Here is a 15,662-nt window from a genome sequence, read left to right on the forward strand (position 1 = left end):
AGAATTTGTGATAATTTGGGTACACTCAGCAGACGTTTACGCATATAGTGGCTGTGAAAAGAGGCTTCGCCCCAAATAATAATCATATAAACCAAATTGCAGAGGAGAATGTGAACATAGTTGAGAAAGCAAACAATTTTCAAACATTTTAGCAGCAATTATACAAAAACAGGATAAGTACAGATGATCTCTTCTGTCCGTTAAAGCAGAGCTGACTGAGACTTTCTCTTGGCAATATTGTTTGTGCATGCAACTAGTTTATTCTAATACTCCAAAGTACTTGAAAACAATATAACTTCAATTATTTTTTATTGTTTATGTAACTGTGTTCTCACTGTTCCAGACTTTCTTTCTGAATTAGTTTGAATATTTGAAATGGTGTTTCATCTGATTCTTACTACAGTGCTGTGTTTTCTGCAGGGTTTCTGGGAAAGCCAGATGGAGCTCAGAAAGCAATACGGACCTCTGAGTGGGTAAGAGGGAAACTCCATTCTTCTACCATATATTTTGATTTGTGTGTGTTGAATTGATATGGAAGGAATGACAAGCATAGGAATGTTGCATGTGTTTATCACTTTTGAGGATCCACAAAGCGAGTGCCCAACAGTATAGACAGGGCTCCTAGAGAAGACCCCAGGCATCCCCAGTGTGCACGGTGCTAGCCTGAAGAGCACCACTTCCCAGCCTCTAAACCCTGACCATCTGAGTCAGGCCCTGGGTGCCTTGACCATCTCTCACCACTGTGCCAAAGGTGTGCTGCAAAGGACACAATGGCCCTCCACACCTCAGTCTAATTTGCCTTGACAACCCTTGGCAAGTCTTTCCCCATGAACTTATCTAAACCTTACTTGGACCTGTTTTGTTCAACCCTATGGGTAAAATATGCTGTCAGCTCTATGGCCATATAATCTATTATCCAACACAGTACACGTTTGAAAGTTAAAGGGGGTGCTATTCCTAATTACCCCAGGACAACAGCAGAAACTAACAGCAGAAACTAAGACTGACCTGGATATACTGGGTCACATGGTCACCTTAATTCTCAGCCATGTAAAGTAATATAGGCCTTCCCCTTATTTTTTCCTGTATTTTCCCTCTTTATGCTTCAGAGTATGCTTCTTTAAAAAGAAAATTCGAGAATCTGACAAACCAACCCATGATCAGACCATTTACCCTATTCAAGACTTAACAGACTTGAATCATACTGATTCTCAGCACACATCCTTCCACACCAGAGTCCTAGACATTTTAGTCTTTTCTCATGCAGCTTCCCTCAGCTACTGGATGGATGATTTTTGGTAGCTCTTTTCCAGATTTTCAGGTCTCTGACAACTTTTTTAGGTGCAGCAAAGTTCTGTGGTGTCCCTACTGTATATCCTAATGGGGTCCAGTGGTTTGTGAGCCCTTCTATCCATACGATGTGATGCTTGTTCTCCCAGTGTTGATTTTCAAAAGGGATTCACTTGCATTCTTTGTGGAAATGCCAGGAGATCCATGGTTTTGGCCAAGTTCTCCTTAGTTTGCTATCACTCTTTAGTTTACTATGTAACACTGCAAAGGTAGTACATGAAGATATTCTACTAGATGGTCTCTGATTAGTTTGTTATTCCTGGATAACAAACAATCCAAAATGCAGTGATTTAAACACAATAAGTTATTACTGATCATGTGCCTAAGGGTTGGCTGGAACTGGCTGATCTAAGCTCGCCTGGCTGGGAAGCTCAGCTGGGCTTCCTGGTGCTTCTGCAGGTTCAGCTAGGGAGGTGGCTCATCTAGGCCAGGCCCAGCTGGGGCAGCTGTGTTCCACACTTGTCTCATCCTCCTTGGAATGGCAGGCAAGCCAGGGCAGGCTCTTCTCACAGTGAAGGCAAAGGGTCAAGAGAGCAAGCCCCAAAATGCAACAACATTTTAAGTTTCTGCTAACATTCTATTGGCCAAACCAAGTTATATGGCCAAACCCAAAGTCAAGGCAGAAAGCACATTCTGCGTGCAGTGAGGCCAAAGCAAGTTACTTGGCCAAGCCTGACACTGATGGAGCAGGGAGATGTATTCCTCTAATGGAAGAGTGGGGAGATGGTGCATATTTTTAGTAATAGGGCACTCCACCTCACTCTCTAAGACCCCTTTTAGCTTGGTCTTCACTTACTTTTTTTTTTTTTTTTTTAGTTCATAGCTTCCTGCTTTAAGCATAATAGGTACTCAAGAACTTATCTTTCCAACAGTCGCATTCTGCAGTTGACTTGACATTGACCTTGGAGACTGTCTCATACATTTCTGAGACACAGCACTGACTCAGAAGGACGGTGGCTTCCCCAGAATTAGAAGAAGGCTTTCCTGAGTTTGAGTTCTAGGAATTACCTCCCTGGAGTACTTCTGTACAGATTTTCAGAGTACAGCCCTTGGGTATTTTAAAATAATTTTTAAATGTCAGATGAAGAGTTTAAATGGCACTGTATTAACTGGTGGATTGTGTGGTGGTGATGGTGGTGGTGGTGATGGCAGTGATGATGGTGATGGTGGTGGTGGTGGTGGTGGTGGTGGTGGTGGTGGTGGTGGTGGTGGTGGTGATGGTGGTGGTGATGGTGGCGGCGGTGGTGGTGGTGGTGGTGGCGGTGGTGATGGTGGTGGTGATGGTGGTTGTGATGGTGGTGGTGGTGGTGGTGGTGGTGATGGTGGTGGTGGTGGTGGTGGTGATGGTGGTGGTGGTGGTGATGGTGGTTGTGATGGTGGTGGTGGTGGTGGTGGTGGTGGTGTGTGTGTGTGTGTGTGTGTGAGTGAGAGAGAGAGAGAGAGAGAGAGAGAAACAACTGATTTCCTTGACGACAGGATGTCCAATCAACTTTCACCCCCAACTTTAACACAAGGTACCCTTTTCGTTTCAAGAAAACTTAAATCATAGAGAATGATTTCAAGTGAGGTTGTAGAGAGAGAAATTGCAGTATCAACTCTGGTAAAAAGGGAAAAAAATGAAAGGTGATGGCATAATTTCTTCATACAAAGCTATCAACTTTTTCTGCTTTAGAAAAAATAATGAGCCTTACTTAAAATGCTAACTTCGGGCTTCCGGTGGTGCAGTGGTTGAGAGTCCGCCTGCCGATGCAGGGGACATGGGCTCGTGCCCCGGTCCGGGAAGATCCCACATGCCGCGGAGCGGCTGGGCCCATGACCCATGACTGCTGAGCCTGCGCGTCCGGAGCCTGTGCTCCGCAATGGGAGAGGCCACAACAGTGAGAGGTCCGCGTACCGCAAAAAAAAAAAAAAAAAATGCTAACTTCTTTTTCAATGTGTCCACTGCTGGATTGAGAGGCACTGCAGAGGTGGGGTAAAGTCCTGTTTGAGCTCTGTAACCTGGGTGAGACTCAGTATGCTCACCTTTTCAGATGAAAGGGTTGAACTAGTCTATATTTAAGGTCCTTTCTAGCCCTAAAAATTATTTTGTTACTGCTTAAATTTGAACAAAATGGTTTCACTGGCTGGGAATGGCAAGGATGGACCATGATCGATGAAAGATCCTTCTTTTAGGAAATGATTTGGTTTGAATTGTCTTAACTTTTAGACTCTTTCTGTCATTAGGAAACATTATTGATCCCACATTGGTCCCCTTAAAATTGAAATAGTAGATTGATTCATCATCTGACAAGTGAAACCCCATGCAGTTGACGCCATACAGAGATGCATGTGTCCTTAGATGACAGGGCGGTACTATATGTCAGGAGAAAATGTGGGCAGAGAGGGTCTTCTCTTTGCTCTGTACCTGAAAACCAAACCTGATGATTATTTATGCTTATTATCTGTTGTCACCATAGCAACTCAGTCAGAGTTTGGTTCCCAAAACTGGAAACCTGTTTCTTCCCCTTTTCCCTTTCCTGCTTTGAGGAAGGTAGTGCTGGAGAAACCTTCTGCTGAGAGGGGTTGACAGCACCAATGCTTATTACCATCACCACGACCACCACTGAGAATCCAGTGTCTTCACCAAGTGTCTAATTATGCCGCCTGCTTTGCTAGGCCCTGTGCAAATAAAACTATGCACATTGTCTCTGGCTCCTTTGAACTTGACTGTAAATCAGGAGGGCTGGCATGCACACCTATACAACTCTTCTTCACAACTCATGATTAGAACGCTCTTGAACTGCACGTTAGCTCAGTAGCCCCCTCCCTTACCCTCGAGAGGTATTCCCGAGACCCCAAGTGGATGCCTGAAACTGCAGATGGTATTGAACCCTATGTAAATCATGCTTTTCCTGTACATACATACCAATGATAAAGTTTAATTTATAACTTAGGTGCAATAAGGATTAACAACGATAATGGAACAATTATAACAATGTATTGTAAGAAAAGTTATGTGAATGTGGTCTCTCTTGCTCTCTCTCAGAATACCTTACTGTACAAATTTAATGCCTTTCCATCTTAACTAAGCACTTATCAGGCACTGTGGCCATATCTTTTACAGTTTGTGGTGTGGCAGCAAAACTAGCAGAAATTTCTTTTTCCTTCTTCACAATTTCATGGACAGAAGATTCGTTCTTACTGTAGATCTTGGCAACCTCCACATATGATTTTTTTCTTTCCTTATTAACTGGAGAACTTCCACCTTTTCACTGAGAGGAAACACTTTATAGCTTCTCTTTGACATATCCAAATTGTCAGCATCATTACTCTTGTACCGTAGGGCTGTTATTAAGTAAAATAAGGGCTACTTGAACACAAGCACTGAGATACCACGACAGTCGATCTGAAAACGGATTTGGCTACTAAGTGACCAATGGGTGGGCAGGATATGCTGGACAAAGGGATGATTCACATCCTGGGAGAGTGGAGTTTTATGGCAGGAGATTTTATCACACTGCTGAGAACATTGTAACACTTAACCATTGAACACTTATGAAGTGTTTATTTCCTTCAGTCTGAGACTGAGCCCCAAACTGGATTTATATTCCTTCCCAAACCCTAAAAGAGTATCAACATAATCATCATACATTTGTGATTGAGTGTAAACAGGATAGAGATTATGTTCCCTTCAATTCGTGACTGACTTTGTAAGCCAGTGGATGACAAGCATTTATTGTGCTGTTACCGTGAATTACTTAGAAATACATACACAGCAGCCTAAGTTCAGCTCACGTGCAACTCCTAAAGGCTCCTATCCAAAGCCCCTTCTCCCCTTATCTCATCTCTGTTGTAAGTGGTAGCTCTGTAGTTATTCTTTTATGTAGCCTCATCCCCATTTCTTTTTGCCTCCCGCATTGCTTTCATCTTGATTTCCAGTAGACCCTCAGTTCCGTCTTGTTGAATTTGACTTCCATGCTTCCTGGTATCCATCACCCATGCCCCTCCATTTGATTCCTGTATCCATCCCTTCATCAAGCCAGATTTGTTGAATAATCTTATAAACTCCCATTAGAACATTAGGTTGTAAGTAGATAAACATACACATTGCACATAATTCATAAAGTATAAAGACACAGAAAAAAAGTAAAATGGACTCCCATCTTGGACCCTCAGCCAGACCTCCTCAGAAGCAAACTCTGTTGTCCATTTCTGAATACTCAAATGAATAATATATGATAGATGTAGTTCTTCACCTTGTTTTGTTCATTAATGATATTTGGGAAATTGTCCCGTTTCAACACACTCATTCTTATTAAATGCTGTTCTATTTTTTTTAAAGATTCCACTGTATGGATGTATGTTAATTTTAAAAACAAGTTCTCAGTTGATGAATGCTTTTTGCTTTTATAAACAATACAGCAGTGAATATTCTTGTGTATACATCATTACTATCTTGTGTAAGTATGTCTGTAGGATAAATTCCTCGAAATGGAATTATCAGGTCAAAGATTATCTACATTTTTATTTTGGTAAATATAGCTAAATTGCTCTCACTAGGGAGCAATTTACACTCCCATAAATAAGCATATGAAGGCACCTGGTTCCCTCACACATTAAAAATGTGTGGTCACAGTTTTAAATCTTTACCATTTGATGGTAGTTTTAACTTGCAGTTCTCTAATTATGAGCAAGTTTGAGCATCTTTTCATAGGTTTAAAATTTCTGAAGAATCCTTTGCCACTTTTCTATTGGGTTATTGATCTTTTCTTAATTTATTTGTAGAAGCTCTTTATTTATTAAAGAAAATAGCCCTTCACGAGGGGTCTGGGTCACTGGAAATCTTCTGCTTCTTCATTTAGCTGCTGATGGGAGTGTTCAGTTTGTGAAAATTCATGATCGGTACACTTTTCAATAATGTATATGACTCTTTTCTGTATGTAAGTGTATTATACTTTAATAAAATGGGTTTTTAAATGACTTGCAATGTTACCAACCTGCTTCAGTCAATATACAGTAATAATTCACCATTAAAAAAAAAGAAAATAGCCCTTTATGTTTAATATATGTTGCAAACATTCTCTCCTTTTTATCACGTCTTTGACTTTGTTTATTGTGTATCTCTTCCAATCAGAAAACATTTGTTTTTGTATTGTTGAATTTAATCTATTTTAATGGTGTCTACATTTTGTATCTTACCCAGTAAGGCTTTCTCCACTAAGGATATATATTTTTAAACTTCCATTTTTTTCTAGTGTTTTTTATTTCATTAAAAAATTTAGATATTTGATCCACCAGGAATTTATTTGAGGGTAAGGATGGAAGTAGGGATCCACACTCATTGTTTCCAGATGGTGGCGTTCCTTCTGGAAACGGATCCTTTCCCAATTGATTTAAAATGTCGTTTTTATCATTTATTGGTTCCTATATGTATTTTTGATTTCTCTGCTCCATTCTTCTGCTTGATCGTAGGCTAGTGCCACGCTGAATATTCTCGTTTGGTACCTACAGCACCTTCTTATACCTAGCAGCAATAGAGTATTCTAAGAACATCTTTGTAAGTATCAGAATCTAAAGCAGTCTATCTCCCAGGGAACCTTAGGTCTCTGCACTTTAAAAAAAAAATCAATTTAGCAAATATAAAGAAGACTTTAGCATAAAGGACCAGGCACTTAGACCCAAAGTTCATGCCCATAGGAGGTAGATGTGTCTCATATGCCTCCAACTTGGAGGTTCTTAGAACCATGTTTTATTTAACTACCCAGCACGTATGAACTAATAACACCTTGTCACCAGGCAGTGAGGAAGCTGAGAACTTTGGGATACATATGAAAAAACATGTGGCATCAGCAAAGATAACAATAGGGTCGTTCAGACATTTTTTTTTAAGCTCATTTAAGATTCCATTCCAGAAGGAGAGTGTGTGCTCCGGAACTGACTAAGGGGTGAAAACTTCTCACGTAAGCGCCGTTCACCATCGTGCTTGTGTACTATTTAGATGAGGTTGAAGAGCCACATAGAGATGGTTTACTTTAATGCAGTCAGATGTCTCTGTCATCAACATGTGGGAGGTTTGCTGGCCTACTTCCATAGATCCAGAACTCTGGGAACTAAAAGGCTCCTAAGGACTCAGCCTGTTGCACCCTGTGTCACGTGATTGCTCTTTGCTTTAGAAGACACTGAGGCATCTGAATATGCTGGACTTGAAAACGAGGGAGAGGATGGGTGGAGTGGAAACTATTGCCGATTTGTTGGAAAAAATACAAGTATTCAGACTCACACTGGGCAGCTGATATGGGGAGGTTGTTCTCATTTTTCAACTGGACTGAGCTCCATAGAAGCATAGATGTTGAAGAAAGGCAGAAATCTTAGGTTGAAGTGAAGCCACAGTTGCACAATTGCCTCCCAGACAATGCGCAGGAGTCAAACTTTTAAGTTTCTGCTGCTAATAGGGAGTGCATGCCTCAGAATGAGACTCATTTCCTAAGTGACCTAAAAATGCGACTCCGCTTTCAGAGGAATTGATGAAAATGAAAACACATCATGATCACTGAGAAAACACAGTACCCTTGAAACTGTGGAATTACGTACAGAAATCCTAAATTATCCTCACATTTCTGGCCATAAGGCTAGACTGGGGGCAATATTTGGGTCCCCTAGCTTGGTAAAAGCTGAGTCTTTTATGAGTGTTGAAAGCAAAGCTTAGAATCACTAGCTTCAAGTAATTTGAGTCTGAAACCAAAATGAATATGAGACCCGATGGTCCCTATGTTATAATTATTGAGAATCATTTCAGTGAGTTAAATATCAATAGTCTCACTGGTCAATATAGATCAATCACTAACACTCGGCCTTTTAGGATACATTTTTAAGTGAGTGTTTATTAAAGTGTTACTGTACTTTAGGGGGCACATTATTTTATAAGAGCAAATACCCTGACAAAATGGGCTGATTTTTTTTTAGGAGGCCATTGAGACTAGGATGAAAGTTGTCAGCAGGAATATATTTGACTGTTATCACCGATCCAAATGCATAGCCCAACAGGTAGAATTATCGAAAGGACAATTGTCCTCAGACAACTAGGCGATTTAGACCAAAAAGAGTAAGAAGGATTCTATTAGAGCCCCAGTTTTCTCAAATGAAACTTTAATAGACTCTTCACCCTATCTGCCCTTCTCATGGTTTCCTGTTATCCCAAATGGTGAATTACTACAAAGCTTCCTTCTTCCTTATGGTTTAAGACTTCTTCCGAGTCTTCATCCAAAGACCCCTCTGAAGAGTACCCATTTTTCTGGACTTCTGACCTCCTCCTTTACCCCTTATCTCACACCACTTTCTTGCCCCCCATCTTCACTCTACGGCAACCTGCAGGTGATGGTTGCTGCATATTTTAGTGACTACTGCTGTCCAAGTTTTTGTGACCCACTCTCCTAAAGATCAAGAGCCTATATTTAATTCCTCTTGTTTGGGTAGAAAAACGTCAAATACAGCATGCCAACTTACAATAGAAAACTGGGGTTTAAACTTCAGCTCCGACTCTCTTTCTATCTACCACCTGTTAGCTTAATGGATTTGGGCCAGTCACTTTCCCTCTTGGAACCTCAGTTTTCTCAGATATGAAATGAGGGGATTTGAACTAGATCAGTGACTTTGTTTAATTATAAGCCTCAGTAAATAATATATTTTACATTATGATCCCGTACACACACACCTGAAATAAAAGTTTTACTAAATATCTTTTACTATATAAGATCCACTTTGATCTATTCTATTCTCCTACCCTGTTCTATTCTACTCTATTTCATGAGAAAACAAAACAAATACAAGCTGGTCACGACCCACAAAATTGGTTTCACAACCACTAGTGAGTCAAGATCAGCAATTTGCAAAGCAAAGGTCTAGATGATATCTGATGTCCTTTCCAGTTCAAAACTAGGTGACTCAACTCCAAAAGTCTACATTAGAAAAATTTTATAAGCCCCTGGTTTTGCTCCAGTGTGGTTTAAGATTCTGAGAAATTTCTGACAAAAGAGATTTTGTCAGCTGGAGTAGAATCTAAGATGAAACACTATTCCTCCAGGGATGGGGCTCTTACACTATGTGGACCTGGGCAAAGACCTTGCTGCTCGAGAGTCTTTCCTTCTTCTTCTTTAAAATCGTAAGTTGAAGCATTCCCAGAATCTTTCCAGCTAAAAACCTTACCAAAACATATCAGTTGACAATGTGAAACATCTCTCCATAAGATTTCTGCATTGATTGTAAATGTCTAAGTAAGTAATTGTGTGGATGCCCTATCTTAGCTAGGTGTGCCCAGTGGATGGCTTTCTTCCAAGAAGTGGGGCAGCAGGAGGGAATGGCTTAGAGACCGGAAGTCGCCCCACTCCCTGGGGTGTCTGGGCATGGAAACCCGACCAGGCTGTGTGTGCTGACAGAGCAGGTTCCCGCTGATGAGCAAAGCACAGCATTGAAAGGGGAAGAAATTGACAACTCCCCATATTCTAGTAATCACTGGACGGTCCAGGAGAAAACTGCCCACAGAGAAGGTGTTGGCTGGATAGAAGTCAGGAGTCCACTAAAGCAGGAATCAAGAAGGCCTGTCAGTGGACATTAGGGCCCAACTAGGGGGTGTTCTGGGCCCTGAGAAGAGAGTCTGGCAGGAGCCAGGGCCTCAGTGGGAGGAGCCTGGGGAATAAATCATGTGCAGATAACCAGTCCTAGGACTGAGAGCATGATGTGAGGCCCAGAACTCAGAAACCAGCCCCAATCCCTGTTATCAGCTGGGGACGAAAGGTCCCCATCCTGGCTGGGACAGAATTGAGGCTGAGGCTGCTATAGGGATTGTTCCACCTCTGGGGGCAGCTGGACTGGGGGTGGGGGATGAGCACCCAGCTGGGGAGTCAGCCACAGATCTTCAGTTTTGCATCCCTTGACGTGTGTTTCCAAAACCCACCAGCATATCAGGTTCAAAGTGGAAGGGGGCTCCTGCTCCATCAGGGACAATCAAATTTGGTATCAACAACTTCTTTATCCCCCCAAATGACGGCCCTGCACAGATGTGTTCCCAAACAATAGAACATCTCAAATTACAATTGCATAAGAGCTGTTTCTAGTTAATATTTTCGAATAATGAATTTCATATTTAATTGTATTGTACCTGCAACAAATCCAAGTTGTTCAACCCAGAATGCAAAATAGAGTTATGTAACATAGTCATGAATCACTGTGGCATTTGCCAAGGCATTCTCCCATCTGGAAGTAGGTCCAGAGAACACATGGCACTATGCATATATCTTCTGTCAAGAACTCTTTTGCATAGATAATCTCAAAAATTGCACACATTTACCCACTTCTTATGGCTCTTAACCCTAATTAACTGAGAATGCAAATAGCTTTCCCATTCTATTCAAAAAGACGAATGACGAACCATGTTTGATTTCGTAATTTAAAAAAAATCTTTGCTAAATTCAAAGAAGCAACAAATTCCCAATTCCCATGAAGCTTAAAGTTCCTCTTTGATCACTATTTTGTGAGCAGAAAAACTTTTCCAGTTCTCAGAACCCTTGAATGATTAAAAAACAGTTTTAAATTGGTTCCTCACATAGGGCAAAAGGCGCCAGCAATACATGTCTAAACTAAATTCACTTTAGATACACAGTGTAAACTTTCAAACAAAAAAAAGTCATACACCATCACACAAACATTTGAAATTCTACTAAAGTGTGAGTAATCAAAGTTTATCTTTAAAATGGAACATGTTCTCCGTTCTTCCTCAGGACCCTTAAATCTTTCAGAGTTTGGGTTGTTTACTGTGCTTTCCAATTCTTCCTGGTCAGTCTTATGTGTAACATTTCTGCAGCTGTGCACATGCAGTAATTCCCAGCAAGGCACTGCCAAGTTTTATGATGCCTACATACCTGGGGCAGATCACAGAAACTTAACTACTCAAATAAATGCCTTGGGGGCTTCCCTGGTGGCGCAGTGGTTGGGGATCCGCTTGCTGATGCAGGGGACACGGGTTCGAGCCCTGGTCCGGCAGCATCTAGGCCCGTGCACCACAACTACTGAGCCTGCGCTCTAGAGCCCATGAGCCACAACTACTGAAGCCCGCGTGCCTGGAGCCCGTGCTCCGCAACGGGAGAGGCCACCGCAATGAGAGGCCCGAGCACCACAGCGGGGAGTGGCCCCCGCTCGCTGCGGCTGGAGAAAGCCCATGTGCAGCAACGAAGGCCCAAGGCAGCCAAAAATAAATAAAATAAATAAATAAATAAATAAATAAAATTTCCTTGATTATTTTTCGCATCTCAAGACCATGCCCCTAACAACTTCTCCCCCATCTCGCCCACAAGCTGCAAGAACTTTGCAACACGCTATATCAACATTTCCATTCTGGGTGAGGCTCTCAGTTTATTGGCCTGTTTTAAAAGGCTTGACTCTCTGACATGTTCCCCAGGCTCCCCACATTAACCACTAAGGAGGTGCTATTAGCAGATGATTCTATTTTTGCCTCTGCTTAAAGCAGAACTTACTAACCTTTGCCCTGAGTGCACGGCTGGTGGACGGCCTGTCACCGCATGGTAGGTGGACGTTGGAAGTGTGGTCTGTTGTGTTACAACACCCACTGGCACCTACTGATACTACTCAGACTACAGGGGAAGTGGGCAACCAGGTATTAATCGAAACTACTGTCCTTCACAACTGGACCCCCAGGGGAAGGGAATCCAAGCCCTCCCCAGTTTGTCCCCCTCTATCTTCTCCATTGCTAATGTAGTACCTGGGGCGTATGACCCACCAGAGAGGCAGTTCTTCAGTGGACTTTCCATCTGCCTTTGAAAGTTGTCTGTAACTCTTCAGGTTCTCCTCTCCATCTCACTGCCAGACCACAGGTTGTTTCTTATGATGGACATGGCCCCTGGATCCCTCCGAAAGACTCCAGCCCGAAGATTCTTAACTGATTCCCCCAAATCTTAGACTTCGCTGCTAGAGTTTGGGTTCTCCAGACCATCCCATGAGCAAAAAGCCTCAGTTCTTTGTCCTCCTTAGGCTGGGGGCCCACTGTAATGTTCCATACTTGTGAATGAGTACCAGGCTTCAGGGCCTGAGCACTCACAACGGACACCCACAGGATAAAGATTTCACCTCAGTAATTGGAATGGGGCTTCGTGCTTCTACAACATGGTCAGCGAGAGGAACTCTATGACCCATGGCTGTGGGATGGATGGGCCCTCTGCTTCCTAGTCACCCCTAGATGTTGAGGATGGCATGAAGAACTTTCGGCTGGAGGACTTTGTTTTCTTGTGTTAAAGTACAAATGACATAACATTGATCATCCTAGCCATTTTTCAACGTATAGTTCAGTGGCATGATGTACATTCACATTGTTGTGCAACCATGGCCAACATTCAGCTCCAGAACTCTTTTCATCTTGAAAAGTGGAAACTCTATACCCATTAAACAATAACTCCCCATTCCCCCCTTCCCCTAGCCCCGGGCAACTACCATTCTACTTTCTGTCTCTATGAATTTGACTAATCTAGGTACCTCATACTGATGGAATCGTACAGTATTTGCCCATTTGTGACTGGCTTATTTCACTCAGCATAATGTCCTCAGGGCTCATCCATGGAGCATGAATCAGAATTTTCTTCCTTTCTAGGGTTGTATAATATTCTATTGTACGTATATACTACATTTTGTTTGTCCATTCATCTGTCGATGGACACTTGGGTTGCTTCCACCTTTTGGCTATTGTGAACAATGCTGCTATGAACACCAGTGTACAAATCTCTCTTCAATACGTCCCTTTCCGTTTTTTTTTTTTTTTTTTTTTTTTTAGATCTGTTGAGTATATCCAGAAGTGGAATTGCTGGATCATATGTTAATTCAATGTTTAATTTTTTGAGGAACTGCCATACTGTTTTCTGTAGCAACTGCATTTGGAGTTGCAATGCTTTATTGTTCCTTTTTTTTTTTTTTTTTTTGTGGTATGCGGACCTCTCACTGTTGTGGCCTCTCCCGTTATGAAGCACAGGCTCCGGACGCGCAGGCCCAGTGGCCATGGCTCACAGGTCCAGCCGCTCCATGGCATGTGGGATCCTCCCGGACCGGGACACGAACCCACGTACCCTGCATTGGCAGGCGGACTCCCAACCACTGCGCCACCAGGGAAGCCCTATTGTTCCTTTTGACCGTGACTGAGTGGCCATTACTTCTTGCCTTCAAACCTCACAAGTGAACTCTAGAAGAAATATAAACTTCTCCCTGTGCTCCAGAACCTAACTGGTCAGTGTGAGTGACACATTTCTGATCAGAATGCACGGCCCCCATGATCTTGCCCCAACTTCCTGTTGACTACAAGCCAGTGAGCACATTCTTTACCAGACTAGCCCTGTTATCAACAGATGCTTGTACTGCACCATAAATTCAGTTCGTTTTAATAAATTCCCAGTAGTCCTTACCCAGAGCCCTTTCTCGCCTTATCTCACTCCTCTCTGCCAAACCCTTTACAATTTATGTGTTTGCTTTTCGATTCTGCTTTCAGCCCCCTCCAAGTTTCCTCTTTCCCACCAGGTCACTGTGGCCTTTGTGTCTCATATAAATTTAGCCTTCTCTGTCTGGGGCTCTTTCTTGTTCACTGGGCCCACACTTCTCTCCCTGGCACCAGCCCTCCAATCTCCGGGCTTCCTACCTAAAGTGATTTGTCAAGATCATGTCCTTGTCATTTGTGGCTTATGAGTTTTCCCTGTGTTTCTTTCACTCAGTCTTTTCGCTGTTTTCAAGGCCTGTGTTCCAGCTTTGTGGCCCTTTGCTGGAGGAGACACACTGAATCCCCCCTGGTGCCCCCAGGACACAGCGTGCGCTCTCACTGAGAGGCTAGCTAATTCCATGCTATCCAGGTAAAGGAGAGCTGGCAGGTGGCCCGTGGACCCAGGCACATAGGCTTGGGAAAAAGCTTAGAAGTTTTGGCTGAGATATTGAAAGGGAGACTTATAGAGGCCAACGATATGCTAGGAAAGTGTGAGGACAACCTCTAGACAACCTCTCTGCAGTGGCAGGAGAGGAGATGGACCTAAGGAATGGTGCTAAGGAAGTGGGTTATTGTGCAGATGCACAGAATAGAGAAGGGCAAGGCGAGGGATGAGGGGGGAGGATGGAATCTATAAAAGACGAACAAACAAACAACCACCCTAACGGCCTAGGTGAGTGATGACAGTGATTTGGATCATCAGAAACAGGAGGAAAAGAGAGGGAGACTTTTATAAAGGAAATGTGCTGTACAGCAGAACTGAACTACTCACTGATTATAAGGATAAAGACTAGTCAACGTTAAAGACTAGTCAACGTTAATCACTGAGGTTGGCTTTGAATTCTAGAGACAAAATGGTCATTCCCACCATCATGAGGAGATGGAACATGGCAGAGGGAGAGACAGCTCCATCCTTGCCACCATAAGTTGTAGCTACGACTGCGACACTGGGTCCAAGTTGGCTTGGGAACAAGGCACTCGAAGGATTACCTGGCCACACTGGGAAGGAGTGGGGAGGGGGTGAGTCCCAGCCCAGGCTTGGAATCTGGAATCTTCCGCCTCTCATCCTTCAGTGGCATTTCCCACAGTGTGTTCTTTGGACCATTTCCATTGGCAATAATAATTGTTACATGGAAATAAAGTGAGGAGTTCCCCTTGGCCAAATGCTGGAAACACTGGGCTAGTCAAAGGAACACAGGTCTCTTTATTGTAGGACTTCTCAGAACTGTTCATATAATAATGTGCATGGAAAATCTCCAAGTGAGAAATTTAGTATGTAGTGTGTTTATTTGACTACAGACATTTTTTTTTTTTTTTTTTTTTTTTTGCTTGCTGGACTATCTCTTGGGACTAGAATATGGAGAATGGGCATTGAGAGAAAACACTGATCTAATAAGCAGTAGTATTTTACTCCTAAAGAATTCCACATTAAAAACAGGCATCAAGGGCTTCCCTGGTGGCGCAGTGGTTGAGAGTCCGCCTGCCGATGCAGGGGACACGGGTTCGTGTCCCAGTCTGGGAAGATCCCACATGCCGCGGAGCGGCTGGGCCCGTGAGCCATGGCCGCTGAGCCTGCGCGTCCGGAGCCTGTGCTCTGCAACGGGAGAGGCCACAACAGTGACAGGCCTGCGTACTGCAAAAAAAAAAAAAAAACAGGCATCGATAAGAAGAGTTTACTTCACCATTGTAAATGATCAGTGTTGCCACCAATAATTATTAATCACCTCCTTTTCAAGGTTGTGTGGGTGTATGTGTGTTTATTCTGTGGCGCTGTGGAGAACGGGGGACACACTGCCACATGTTTTGCGTG

The 15,662-nt window shown here is 42.9% G+C and overlaps 1 protein-coding gene across 3 annotated transcripts in view; it reads left to right on the forward strand.

The window, feature by feature from the left end:
- The window catches only part of TBXAS1 (thromboxane A synthase 1), a gene marked incomplete at both ends in the record, with an annotated part of 152,963 nt that overhangs the window by 38,549 nt on the left and 98,752 nt on the right, over nt 1-15,662 (forward strand). For all 3 annotated transcript variants that reach the window (XM_079711407.1, XM_079711408.1, XM_079711409.1), the window contains one exon: nt 421-473. In XM_079711407.1, coding sequence (XP_079567533.1) covers nt 421-473 — 53 coding nt within the window. The remainder of the gene's footprint in view (nt 1-420; nt 474-15,662) is intronic.

Source organism: Hyperoodon ampullatus (genome assembly GCF_949752795.1).
Source record: "Hyperoodon ampullatus genome assembly, chromosome: 9".
NCBI classification, from domain to species: domain Eukaryota; kingdom Metazoa; phylum Chordata; class Mammalia; order Artiodactyla; family Ziphiidae; genus Hyperoodon; species Hyperoodon ampullatus.